The 14,426-nt window shown below is 47.6% G+C and overlaps 1 protein-coding gene and 1 long non-coding RNA gene across 2 annotated transcripts in view; both read right to left on the reverse strand.

Annotated features, from left to right (window-relative positions):
* Positions 1-741: 741 nt before the first annotated feature.
* The window catches only part of LOC139229901 (zinc finger protein 850-like), a 101,599-nt gene continuing 87,914 nt past the window's right edge, over positions 742-14,426 (reverse strand). Inside the window, exon 6 of the mRNA XM_070861539.1 lies at positions 742-1,759. Within this exon, the coding sequence (XP_070717640.1) occupies positions 916-1,759 (844 nt within the window). The 3' untranslated portion in view covers positions 742-915. The remainder of the gene's footprint in view (positions 1,760-14,426) is intronic.
* On the reverse strand, positions 1,894-12,771 carry LOC139229904 (uncharacterized). Its single transcript, XR_011587850.1, has 3 exons — positions 12,687-12,771; positions 11,869-11,953; positions 1,894-2,054 (listed from the first exon to the last, which is right to left on the reverse strand). It is a non-coding gene; the product is annotated as an uncharacterized lncRNA (long non-coding RNA).

Genomic DNA, 14,426 nt, shown 5'->3' on the forward strand with positions numbered 1-14,426 from the left:
ATTGGAGTTCAGAAGAATGAGAGGTGATCTTATCGAAACATAAGATAATGAGGGGGCTCAACAAGGTGGATGCAGAGAGGATATTTCCACTCATAGGGGAAAGTAAAACTAGGGGACATGATCTTAGAATCAGAGGCTACCCATTTAAAACTGAGACGAGGAATTTCTTCTCCGAGGGTTGTAAATCTGTGGAATTCTCTGCCCAAAAGAGCTGTGGAGGCTGGGTCTTTGAATATATTTAAGGCAGAGATGGACAGATTTTTGATCAATTAAGGGAGTAAAGGATTATGGGGAGCAGGCAGGGAAGTGGAACTGAGTCCATGATCAGATCAGCCATGATCTTATTGAATGGCAGAGCAGGCCCGAGGGGCCAAATGGCCTACTCCGGCTCCTATTTCTTATGTTCTCATGTTCTAACTGAACATTTCACCCAGTGTAACCTTGTCTGTAATGAAATATGTGTCACTTAGTAAGCCTCAGGTCCTTGCTCATGTCTGCTGCAAATTCCAGAGTTGATTCCGGAGATGAGGGGGTTTACTTATGAAGGTAGGTTGAGTAGGGTGGGCCTATACACATTGGAGTTCAGAAGAATGAGATGCTCTTAGTGTGGCCCTGAAGGACTGTGTCCAGGCTGAAGTTCTGTTCCCCCTGTAAGATCCTCCCCCCAGATTGTCCTTTCTCAGCTCCAGCCAGGTGATGCTAAACACTCAGGTGGGAAAGACAAAAATCCACAGCAATGTGTTGAAAGCAACACTAATTTATGTGTCTATATCTCAAATATTAAACTCCAGTACAGTTACAGGAGTTATTAACATCAGCGTTACAGGAGTTATAAACCCCAACTGTCAGAATGAACACGATTCAGTCTGGGATGTGATTAACAGCAGCAATAACAGCAGAATCCAACCCCTGCAGTCACTTGTGAACTCGCTGGTGGCTCAGCAAGTGGGATGACCGAATGAATCCTTTCCCACACTCTGAGCAGGTGAACGGCCTCTCCCCAGTGTGAATTCGCTGATGTGTCAGCAGGACCGATGAGCTAGTGAATCCATTTCCACAGTCAGAGCAGGGGAACGGTCTCTCCACACTGTGAACTCGCTGGTGTGTCAGCGAGTCGGATAACTGCGTGAATCCCTTCCCACACTCAGAACAGGTGAATGGCCTCTCGTGAACTCGCTGGTGTCTCAGCAGGTGGGATGACTGAGTGAATCCCTTCCCACACTCAGAGCAGCTGAATGGCCTCTCCCCAGTGTGAGCTCGCTGGTGTCTCAGCAGGTGGTATGATATAGTGAATCCCTTCCCACATTCAGAGCAGGTGAACGGCCTCTCCCCAGTGTGAACTCGCTGGTGTCTCAGCAGATGCTCTTTGCTTTTAAAACTCTTCTCACAGTCAGAACATTTAAAAGGTCTCTCCCCAGTGTGAACTCGCTGGTGTGTCAGCAGGTGGGATGACAGAGTGAAATCCTGCCCACACTCAGAGCAGTTGAACGGCCTCTCCCCGGTGTGAACTCGCTGGTGTCTCAGCAGGCTGCATAATGCAGTGAATCCCTTCCCACAGTCGGAGCAGGTGAACGGTCTCTCCCCGGTGTGAACTCGCTGGTGTGTCAGCAGGCTGGATAACTGAGTGAATCTCTTCCCACAGTCGGAGCAGGTGAACGGCCTCTCCCCAGTGTGAACTCGCTGGTGTGTCCGCAGGTGGGATAATCGAGTAAATCCCTTCCCACAGTTGGAGCAGGTGAACGGCCTCTCCCCAGTGTGACTTCGCTGATGTATTTCCAGCTGAGACGGGTAGTTGAATTGTTTCCCACAATCCCCACATTTACATGGTTTCTCCCCAGTGTGACTGTGCTTGTGTCTCTCCAGGTTGGATGATTGGCTGAAGCCTTGTCCACACACAGAGCACGTGTACCGTTTCTCCCCACTGTGAACAGTGCCTTCTGCTTCAATGGTCAAAAGCTGATGATATTCCAGTCCCAATGTATCAAGTGACTGTCAGATCTTGAGGTGATGTTTGGTTTGAGCTTCCAGTCTACAAATCTTCCCCTTTTAACACCCTGTAAAGTGAATTTCAAACAGGAAAAAGGGAGTGTGAGAGAGAACCCACAAAAACACAAAGGCAGGTTGTGAAATTGAGCTTAATGACTCTGGTTATTTGTGGGGTTAGCACTAGAAAAAAGTGACCATGAAAGCTGCCGAATTGTTGGAAAGACACATCTGGGTCAGTACTGTCCTTCATCGAAGGGAACCCACCTCCCTTGACAATCCCACATGGGAAATTGTTGGTCCCACTGGGTCAAGAATTACTGGGGGTGAAACCCAGCAGCTTCACCCCCCTCTCCATCCAGCTCAAACTGATGCAACAAACAGACCCACACAGGAGGCCAGGGAGTGACTTTCACATCCAGCACCCACCCTGACACAGAGCGGCTGGGAATTGCTGGGCCTGCTGTAGAAACGCAAGTTGTTGTTTTCCTGATGTGGGGGAGGAGCTGCCCCCGGGGTTTGCTGGTGCCGGGCCCGGCGGCGCTGCCCGGGGGCCCCCCCGAGAGCCGCGATCGGTGCTGCCCGGGGGCCCCCGAGAGCCGCGATCGGCGCTGCCCGGGGGCCCCCGAGAGCCGCGATCGGCGCTGCCCGGGGGCCCCCCCGAGAGCCGCGATCAGCGCTGCCCGGGGGCACCCCAAGAGCCGCGATCGGCGCTGCCCGGGGGCACCCCAAGAGCCGCGATCGGCGCTGCCCGGGGGCCCCCGAGAGCCGCGATCGGTGCTGCCCGGGGGCCCCCGAGAGCCGCGATCGGCGCTGCCCGGGGGCCCCCGAGAGCCGCGATCGGCGCTGCCCGGGGGCCCCCCGAGAGCCGCGATCGGTGTTGCCCGGGGCCCCCGAGAGCCTCACTCGGTTAAAAAGGAGGCAGACAAAAAGCAGGAAACTATAAACCAGTTAGCCTAACATCTGTGGTTGGGAAAATGTTGAAGAGTTCATTCTTAAAGAAGCATTAGCACGACATTTGGAAAAACATAATTCGGTCAGGCAGAGTCAGCATGGATTTATGAAGGGGAAGTTAAGTTTGACAAATTTGCTGGAATTCTTTGAGCATGTAACCGACAGGGTGGATAAAGTGGGTGTGGTGTATGTGGACTTCCAGAAGGCATTTGACAAGGTGCCACATGAAAGGTTACTGCACAAGATAAAAGTTCACGGGGTTGATGTGAATATATTAGCGTGGATAGAGGATTGTCTAACTAACAGAAAACAGAGAGTCGGGGTAAATGGTTCTTTTTCCGTTTGGCAATCAGTAACTAGTGGGGTGCCGCAGGGATCGGTGCTGGGACCCCAACTATTTACAATCTATATTAACGACTTGGAAGAAGAGACCGACTGTAACGTAGCCAAGTTTGCTAGCGATACAAAGATGGGAGGAAAAGCAATGTGTGAGCAGGACACAAATAATCTGCAAAAGGACACAGATAGGCTAAGTGAGTGGGCAATAATTTGGCAGATGGAGTATAATGTTGGTAAGTGTGAGGTCATGCACTATGGCAGAAAAAAAATCAAATAGCAAGTTATTATTTAAATGGAGAATGATTGCAAAATGCTGCAGTACAGCGGGACCTGGGGGTACTTGTGCATGAAACACAAAAGGTTAGTATGCAGGTACAGCAAGTGATCAGGAAGCCCAATGCAATCTTGGCCTTTATTGCAAAGGGGCTGGAGTATAAAAGCAGGGAGGTCTTGCTACAGTTATACAGGTTATTGATGAGGCCACACCTGGAATACTGCGTGCAGTTTTGGTTTCCATATTTACGAAAGGATATACTTGCTTTGGAGGAAGTTGAGAGAAGGTTCACTAGGTTGATTCCAGAGATGAAGGGTTGAGAAAAGGTTGAGGAGGTTGGGCCTCCCACTCATTGAATTCAGAAGAATGAATGAGAGGTGATTTATCGAAACGTATAAGATTATGAGGGGGCTTGACAAGGTGGTAGCAGAGAGGATGTTTCCACTGATAGGGGAGACTAGAACTAGGAGGCATAATCTTAGAATAAGAGCCCCCCCATTTAAAACTGAGGGGAGGAGGAATTTCTTCTCTGAGGGTTGTAAATCAGTGCAATTCGCTGCCTCAGAGAGCTGTGGAAGCTGGGACATTGAATATATTTAAGAGAGAGATAGACAGTGTCCTAACCGATAAGAGAATAAGGGGTTATGGGGAGCGGGCAGGGAAGTGGAGCTGAGTCCATGATCGGATCAGCCATGATTGTATTAAACGGCGCAACAGGCTAGAGGGGCCATATGGCCTACTCCAGCTCCTATTTCTTATATTCTTATTTTCTTATATAGTGGGTGTCTGGTATGGAAGTGTGGATTTGACTTTGCATCTCTGGTATGTCCAAGGTCAAGGAGGCCTATAAAGGCTTGTCAGAGGAGGAGTTCGGGCAGTTGAGCAGCGCGAGTCCGGGGTCGGTGAGGCCTATAAAGACTCAGAGGAGGAGGAGTTCGGGCAGTTGAGCAGTGCGAGTCCGAGGTCGAGGAGGTCTATAAAGACTCGTCGGAGGAGGAGTTCGGGCAGTTGAGCAGCGCGAGTCCGGGGTCGGTGAGACCTATAAAGGCTTGTCGGAGGAGGAGTTCGGGCAGTTGAGCAGTGCGAGTCCGGGGTCGGTGAGGCCTATAAAGACTCGTCGGAGGAGGAGTTCGGGCAGTTGAGCAGCGCGAGTCCGGGGTCGGTGAGGCCTATAAAGGCTCGTCGGAGGAGGAGTTCGGGCAGTTGAGCAGCGCGAGTCCGGGGTCGGTGAGGCCTATAAAGACTCGTCGGAGGAGGGGTTTGGGCAGTTGAGCAGCGCGAGTCCGGGTTCGAGGAGGCCTATAAAGACTCGTGTGCGGGAAGTGTGTCCACCTCCAGCTCCTGACCGACCGCATTTCGGCACTGGAGCTGCGGGTGGATTCAGTTTGGAGCATCCATGATGCTGAGAATGACGTGAATAGCACGTTTAGTGAGTTGGTCTTACCACAGGTAAAGGGTACACAGCCAGATAGGGAATGGATGACCAACAGGAAGAGCAGTGCAAGGAAGGTAGTGCAGGGGTCCCCTGCGGTCATCACCCTGCAAGACAGATGCACCGCTTTGGGTACTGTTGAGGGGGATGACTCATCAGGGGAGGGCAGCAGCAGCCAAGTTCATGGCACCGTGGCTGGCTCTGCTGCACATGAGGGCAGGAAAAGGAGTGGGAGCGCGATAGTGATAGGGTATTCAATTGTAAGGGGAATAGATAGGCATTTCTGCGGCCGCAACCGAGACTCCAGGATGGTATGTTGCCTCATTGGTGCAAGGCTCAAGGATGTCTTGGAGCGGGTGCAGGACATTCTGAAAAGGGAGGGTGAACAGCCAGTTGTCGTGGTGCATATAGGGACCAATGACATAGGTAAAAAAACAGGATGTAGTCCTACAAAACAAATTTAGGGAGCTAATTTTAAAAGTAGGACCTCAAAAGTAATATCAGGATTGCTACCAGTGCCACGTACTAGTCAGAGTAGGATTCGCAGGATAGCCCAAACGAATACGTGGCTTGAGGAGTGGTGCAGAAGGGAGGGATTCAAATTCCTCAGACATTGGAACCGGTTCTGGGGGAGGTGGGACCAGTACAAACCGGACGGTCTGCACCTGGGCAGGAGCGGAACCAATGTCCTGGGGGGAGTGTTTGCTAGTGCTATTGGGGAGGAGTTAAACCAATATGACAGGGGGATGGGAACCTAGGCAGGGAGACAGAGGAAAATAAAATAGAGGCAGAAGCAAAAGATAGAAAGGAGAATAGTAAAAGTGGAGGGCAAAAAACAAAAAGGGCCACATTACAACAAAATTCTAAAGGGGCAAAGTGTGTTAAAAAGACAAGCCTGAAGGCTCTGTGTCTCAATGCGAGGAGTATTCGGAATAAGTTGGATGAATTAAATGCGCAGATAGCAGCTAACGGATACGATGTGATTGGCATCATGGAGACATGGCTCCAGTGTGACCAAGGCTGGGAACTCAACATCCAAGGATGGGAACTCAACATCCAAGGATATTCAGCATTTAGGAAGGATAGACAGATAGGAAAAGGAGGCGGGGTGATGTTGCTGGTTAAAGAGGAAATCAATGCATTTGTAAGGAAGGGCATTAGCCTGGATGATGTGGAGTCAGTACGAGTGGAGCTACGGAATTCCAAAAGGACAGAAAACGCAAGTGGGAGTTGTATAGACCACCAAATAATAGTAGTGAGGTTGGGGACAGCATCAAACAAGAAATAAAGGATGTGTGCAATAAAGGTACAGCAGTAATCGTGGGCGACTTTAATCTACATATTGATTGGGCTAACCTAACTGGTAGCAATGCGGTGGAGGAGGATTTCCTGGAATGTATTAGGGATGGTTTTCTACACCAATATGTCGAGGAACCAACCAGGGAGCTGGCCATCCTAGACTGGGCGATGTATAATGAGAAGGGACTAATTAGCAATCTTGTTGTGCGAGGCCCCTTAGGGAAAATTGACCATAATATGGTAGAATTCCTTATTAAGATGGAGCGTGACAAAGTTAATTCGGAAACTAGGGTCCTGAACATAAGGAAAGGTAACTTCAATGGTATGAATAGACTGGCAAAGGATACTTAAGGGGTTGATGGTGGATAAGCAATGGCAAACATTTAAAGATCACAAACTTCAACAATTGTACATCCCTGTCTGGAGTTAAAATAAAACGGGGAAGGTGGCTCAACCATGGCTAACAAGGGAAATTAAGGATAGTGTTAAAGCCAAGGAAGAGACATATAAATTGGCTAGAAAAAGCAACAAACCTGACCACTGGGAGAAATTTAGAATTCAACCGAGGAGAACTAAGGGTTTAATTAAGAGGGGAAAATAGAGTACGTGAGGAAGCTTGCAGGGCACATAAAAACTGACTGCAAAAGCTTCTACAAATATGTGAAGAGAAAAAGATTAGTAAAGACAAACATAGGTCCCTTGCAGTCAGATTCAGGTGAATTTATAATGAGGAACAAAGAAATGGCAGACCAATTGAACCAATACTTTGGTTCTGTCTTCATGAAGAAAGATTCAAATAACCTTCCGAATGTACTAGAGGAGAGTGGGTCTAGTGAGAAGGAGGAACTGAAGGATATCCTTATTAGGCGGGAAATTGTTTAAGGGAAATTGATGGGATTGAAGGCCGATAATCCCCGGGGCCTGATAGTCTGCATCCCAGAGTAGTTAAAGAAGTGGCTCTAGAAATAGTAGATGCATTGGTGATCATTTTCCAACAGTCGATCGACTCTGGATCAGTTCCTTTGGACTGGAGGGTAGCTAATGTAACACCACTTTTTAAAAAAAGTAGGGAGAGAGAAAACGAGCCATTATAGACTGGTTAGCCTGACATCAGTAGCGGGGAAAATGTTGGAATCGATCATTAAGGATGAAACAGCAGCGCATTTGGAAAGCAGTGACAGGATCAGACCAAGTCAGCATGGATTTATGAAAGGGAAATCATGTTTGACGAATCTTCTGGAATTTTTTGAGGATGTAACTAGCAGAGTGGACAAGGGAGAATCAGTGGATGTGTATTTGGACTTTCAAGAGGCTTTTGACAAGGTCCCGCACAAGAGATTGGTGTGCAAATCAAAGCGCATGGTATTGGGGGTAATGTACTGGCGTGGATAGAGAACTGATTGGCAGACAGGAAGCAGAGAGTCTGGATAAACGTGTCCTTTTCAGAATGGCAGGCAGTGCCGCAGGGCTCAGTGCTGGGACCCCAGCTCTTTACAATATACATTAACGATTTACATGAAGGACTAGAGTGTAATATCTCCAAGTTTGCAGATGACACTAAACTGGGTGACGGTGTGAGCTGTGAGGAGGACGCTAAGAGGGTGACTTGGACAGGTTCGGTGAGTGGGCAAATGCATGGCAGATGCAGTATAATGTGGATAAATGTGAGGTTATCCATTTTGGGGGCAAAAACACGAAGGCAGAATATAATCTGAATGGCGGCAGATTAGGAAAAGAGGAGATGCAAGGAGACCTGGGTGTCATGGTCCATCAGTCACTGAAAGTGGGCACGCAGGCACAGCAGGCGGTAAAGAAGGCAAATGGTATGTTGGCCTTCATAGCTTAGGGATTTGAATTTAGGAGCAGGGACGTCTTAATGCAGTTGTACAGGGCCGTAGTGAGGCCTCACCTGGAATATTGTGTTCAGTTTTGGTCTCCTAATCGGAGAAAGGATGTTCTTGCTATTGAGGGAGTGCAGCGAAGGTTCACCAGACTGATTCCAGGGATGGCTGGACTGTGATATGAGGAGAGACTGGATCAACTGGGCCTTTATTCACTGAAGTTTAGAAGGATGAGAGGGGATCTCATAGAAACATAGAAGATTCTGACGGGACTGGACAGGTTAGATGCAGGAAGAATGTTCCTGATGTTGGGGAAGTCCAGAACCAGGGAACATAGTCTTAGGATAAGGGGTAGGCCATTTAGGACTGAGATGATGAGAAACTTCTTAACTCAGAATGTGGAATTCCCTGCCGCAGAGAGTTGTTGATGCCAGTTCATTGGATATATTCAAGAGGGAGTTAGATATGGCCCTTACGGTTAAGGGGGTCAAGGGATATGGAGAGAAAGCAGGAAAGGGGTACTGAAGGAATGATCAGCCATGATCTTATTGAATGGCAGTGCAGGTTTGAAGGGCTGAATGGCCTACTCCTGCACCTTTTTTCTATGTTTCTATGTGGATGAGTGTTTTACTCTGTATGTTAGTTTCTGATACGAGAGCGTGGATTTTATCCTGTACCTGTCAATTTCTGGTAATTGCCTGTAGGCTTCATTCTGTATCAAAAAGGACCACATTACAACATAATTCTAAAAGGACAGAGATTGTTAAAAAAACAAGCCTGAAGGTTTGGAGTCTCAAAGCGAGGAGCATCCGTCATAAGAATTAACTGCACAGATCGCTGGTAACGGATATTATGTAATTGGGATTACAGAGACATGGTTCCAGGGTAACCAAAGCTGGGAACATAACATCCAGGGGTATTCAATATTTAGGAAGGATAGCCAGAATGGAAAAGGAGGTGGGGTAGCATTAATGGTTAAAGAGGAGGTTAATGCAATAGTAAGGACGGACATTAGCTGGGATGATGCGGAATCTATATGGGTTGAGCTGCGAAACACCAAAGGGCAGAAAACGTTAGTTGGGGTTGTGAACAGACCACCAAACAATAGTAGGGAGGTTGGGGATGGCATCAAACAGGAAATTAGGGATGCGTGCAATAAGGGTACAGCAGTTACCATGGGTGACTTTAGCCTACATATTGATTGGCTAACCAAACTTGTAGCAATACTGTGGAGGAGGATTTCCTGGAGTGCATAAGGGATGGTTTTCTAGACCAATATGTCAAGGAACCAACTGGAGAGCAGGCCATCCTAGACTGGGTCCTGTGTAACGAGAGGGGATTAATTAGCAATCTGGTTTTGCATGGCTCCTTGTGGAAGAGTCACCATAATATGATAGAATTCTTCATTAAGGTGGAGAGCGACACAGTTAACTCAGAGACTAGGGTCCTGAACTTAAAGGAAACTTCGATGGTACGAGACGTGATTTGGCTGGGATAAACTGGCGAATGATACTTAAATGGTTTGACGGTGCATAGGCAATGACAGACATTTAAAGATCACATGGATGTATTACAACTATTGTACATCCCTGTCTGACATAAAAATAAAACCGGAAAGGTGGCTCAACCGTGGCTAACAAGGGAAATTAGGGACAGTGTTAAATCCAAGGAAGTGGCATATAAATTGGCCAGAAAAAGCAGCAAACCTGAGGACTGGAAGGAATTTAGAATTCAGCAGAGGAGGACTAAGGGTGTAATTAGGAGGGGGAAAATAGGATACAAGTGTAAGCTTTCAGAGAACATAAAAAACTGACTGCAAAAGCTTCTATAGATATGTGAAGAGAATAAGATTAGTGAAGTCTAATGCAGTCCCCTTGCAGTCAGAATCAGGTGAATTCATAATGGGGATCAAGGAAATGGCAGACCAATTGAACAAATACTTTGGTTCTGTCTTCACTAAGGAAGACACAAATAACCTCCCAAAAATACTAAGGACCGAGGATCTAGCGGGGAGGAGGAACTGAGGGAAATCCTGATTAGTCAGGAAATGGTGGTCAGGAAACTGATGGAACTGAAGGCCGATAAATCCCCAGGGATAGTCTGCATCCCAGAGTAGTTAAAGAAGTGGCTCGAGAAATAGTATTTGCATTGGTGGTCATTTTCCCAAATTCCATGGACTCTGGATCAGTAACTATGGATTGGAGGGTAGCTAATGTAACCCCACTTTTTAAAAAAGGAGGGAGAGAGAAAACAGGGAATCATAGGCCAGTTAGCCTGATATTGGTGGTGGGGAAAATGCTGGAATCAATTATTAAAGATGTAATAGCAGAGCATTTGGAAAGCAGTGACAGGATCGGTCCAAGTCAGCATGGATTTATGAAAGGGAAATCATGCTTGATAAATCTTCGAGGTTTTTGAGGATGTAACTAGTAGAGTGGCTAAGGGAGAACCAGTGGATGTGGTGTATTTGGAATTTCAAAAGGCTGTTGACAAGGTCCCAGACAAGAGATTAGTATGCAAAATTAAGGCACATGGTATTGGGGGTAATGTGTTGACATGGAGGGAGAACTGACTGGCAGACAGGAAGCAAAGAGCGGGAATAAACAGGTCCTTTTCAGAATGGCAGGCAGTGACTAGTGGGGTGCCGCAAGGTTCAGTGCTGGGATCTCAGTTATTTGCAATATACATTAATGATTTAGATGAAGGAATTTAATGTAATAGCTCCAAGTTTGCAGATGACACTAAGCTGGGTGGCAGTGTGAGCTGTGAGGCAGATGCCAAGAGGCTGCAGGGTGACTTGGACAGATTAGGTGAGTGGGCAATTGCATGGCAGATGCAGTATAATGTGGATAATTGTGAGGTTATCCACTTTGGTGGCAAAAACAGGAAGGCAGTTTATTATCTGAATGGTGACAGGTTAGTAAAAGGGGAGGTGCAAAGCGACCTGGGTGTCATGGTCCATTAGTCACTGAAGGTAGGCATGCAGGTACAGCAGGCAGTAAAGAAAGCAACTGGCATGCTGGCCTTCATAGTGAGGGGATTTGAGTGAAGGAGCAGGGAGGTCTTACTGCAGTTGTACAGGGCTTTGGTGAGACCACACCTTGAATATTGTGTGCAGTTTTGGTCTCTTAATCTGAGCAAGGATGTGCTTGCTATTGAGGGAGTGCAGCAAAGGTTCACCAGATTAATTCCCAGGATGGCAGGACTGATATATGAAGAAAGATTGGATCAGCTAGGCTTACACTCACTGGAATTAGAAGAATGAGAGGGCATCTCATAGCAACATATAAAATTATGACAGGACAGGACAGCTTAGATGCAGGAAGAAAGTTCCCGATGTTGGGGAAGTCCAGAATCAGGGGTCACAGTCTAAGGATAAGAGATAAGCCATATCGGACTGAAATGAGGAGAAACTTTTTCACCCAGAGAGTGGTAAACCTGTGCAATTCTCTATCACAGAAAGTTGTGGAGTCCAGTTCATTGGATATATTCAAGAGGGAGTTAGATGTGGCCCTTACAGTTAAGGGGATTTTCTATGTTTCTATGTATCTTTTCATTCCTAGTGTGTGAGTGTGTATTTTGCACTGTATCTGTCCATCTGATTCTACTGCTCCATGTGGTTGTAAGATTCACAATGTTACTCTGCCACTTCGGATCACTATGGGACTGACTGCTTCTGCTGCCTGTGACAATAGGATTGAGGCCAGTTCTGTCTCTCTGCGGTCTGTGAGTGATAATCTACTTACTGTGTGTGAGAAGGAGCTGCCTGCACTGTTCCTTGTGTTCTGGGTGGAAGAAAGATCACATTTGTTCTGGCTGAAGAATTTTGCTCTGAGAATAAGACAAGAACATTAGTTCTAAGATATGGATGCAGGGGAGAATATGATGTACCTGAGGGAGCGACAATGTATCTCTCGATCACCAGCAACCTGGTTCTGGAGAACTCAGTTCACCGAAACAATATAACCGGTCTTTAAAATATCTTCTCTCACACTCCTCTCCTGGTGCCTGCAATTGATGCACTTTGTGAAACTCCCCACATCCTCACTGTCAGGCTGTGTTTCCACTGCTCACTGTCCAAGAAGAACAGACACGGTGAGATTGGAACTGAATCAGGAACATTCACTACTGATTTGGGGAAAGAAAGATTTGAAAGAGCGAGGTGATTTATTTTCTCTGTTACCTTACACTGTCCACACACAGCCCGAGAATGGCCTCTCCCTTCCCCCACTCACACCATGTTCCGGAACTAGTTCCTGCTTCACTCTGCCTCTTACACACAGCCCCCGACGGAACTAAACCAGGAACATTCACTACTGGTTTGGAGAGAGAAAGCAGCAGATTGTAAATAGCAGATTCTGCCCATTCTGTCTCCCTTACACTGGACACACGCTGTCCACACACACCCCAAGAATGACCTCTCCCTCCCCCCACTCACACCACGCACTGAGGCTGGTTCTTGCTCCACTCTGCCCCTTACACACAGCCTCCGACTCCCCCTGAACTCAATGCCGATCTCTGAACCCATCTGCGGACACGCTCCCAAAGCGCTGCACTGCCTTACCCCGGGGCCGCGGTGTCTCTATTCCCTGCTGTTTTAAACCATCTTCTTCCGCTCACTGAGTGAATGGTGATCACAGGCAGGGCTGGGGGAGGGGAGGGCGCACGCGCTCTTCTCACTGGAAATCGACACAGGGGGCGGGGCTTATTCGCGCATGCGCACCTCTCTGCACTAATTCAGCCTGTAAAAATCAAAGTGCTCTTTTCCCAATTTACTTTTATCAGAATCTGAGCAAAGGAACTGGGCCTGGGGGGAAAGGACAGAGAATGATTAAAGCTGGGAGCCTTGTCCCTTGGAGATGCTCAATTTGGGATCATTCCGTGCAGGGTGTTTCTCTCCATGAGCCCGTCTTCACAAAGCAATCCTGCAGCTACATCGGAGGGACGAGAGAGTGGGAGTGTTTGCTGTTACCGTGCAGGATTTAATATCTGACAGAAACAGTCCGAGATCAGTTTAATTAGAGTAAAACACTCGGTCACTGAGAGTAATACCGAGCAGCCCGGAGCTGCAAGATTGCAGAGATTACAACAGGCAAGCGAGGGTTAAATGTGAGCCATTGTTTCTCTCACTCTCTGACACTGTCCCGCAGTGTGGGATTAATAATGTGTCTGTCTCTGGTACAATATCAGTGAGAGAGGAGACTGCATCTTCTGTCTCTCCAATGGGAACTTTCAGGATAAAACGGGACTTCGCAGGTCAGTCTGGAACTGATACTGTGCATGTCTTTCTATGCCTCACCGCCCTACCTCGCACTCTCCTGTCTCTCGCTCAGCCCTCTCCCCTCTTTCTGTCTCACTGTTGATATCCGCTCTCTCTTGTACTGGCTGTGAAGGCGGGATACTGTTATATAGCGTGATGTGGAAACACTGTTGGAGGTGCAAGACTGATAATGCCCCTGTTTCTCTCTTTGGTGCAATACGTGAAGGTGTGGCACTGTCACTGAGAGTAATATGGTGACCCTGATACAAAGTGTCTGTCTCTCTGTCTTTTCCGCTGGTGCTGTACATGAATATGTGATACTATTACTGAGCTTAAGATGGAGACACAGTTTGGGAGTTTAAGACTGATACTGTATCTGTCTCTCTGTCGCTCTCACTCTCTCTGATAGCCATCTCTGGGTGTTGAGTATGGGATGGATCAGACGCCAGTTACTGTTATATGTCCCTCATTTTCGGAGGAGAGAGAGACAGAGAGGCCGCAGGGGCGGTGAGCACATCATTTGTATTTTCATGTTAGTCAAACATATTTCTGCATTAGATCAATATAACAACTTAAAGCAGAGATGGGTTAAGCCAGCCACAGCTGTGATTGGCTCCTGCCCCTGAATCTGGGAACAGACACTGTGAGGAGCGCCGGCCTCAGAGTGTTTAACATTTACTGAGCTGGGAAACTCCAACTGACCCGAGAATTGGCAGCACAGCCGAGCGGAGAGGAAAACCTGTGCTGTGAACTGTAAATCTGGGAACAGTTTGTGTGTGAATGTGCAGATTTCAACATTGTGTGAGTGAGAGTGTGTTAAAGGGGCGGGCGGGTTAGACTAATGTCACTGTGTTTGTGTGTCCGCTCTCATCGCCGGATTTCAAAGTTTTCGCTGTCACAGGATCGCCCTGCTGCCCTGCTCAGGCCTGAGGCTGGAATTAAACAGAAAGTTTGATTTGATTTCAAATTTCAGTCGAAAAACAGAAAATATCCGTGATCGGCTGAGAGAGCGCGAACAGTGCAGCAATGAAACGGGTTTCAATC

This window comes from Pristiophorus japonicus, chromosome 19, assembly GCF_044704955.1.
Source record: "Pristiophorus japonicus isolate sPriJap1 chromosome 19, sPriJap1.hap1, whole genome shotgun sequence".
NCBI classification, from domain to species: Eukaryota; Metazoa; Chordata; class Chondrichthyes; family Pristiophoridae; genus Pristiophorus; species Pristiophorus japonicus.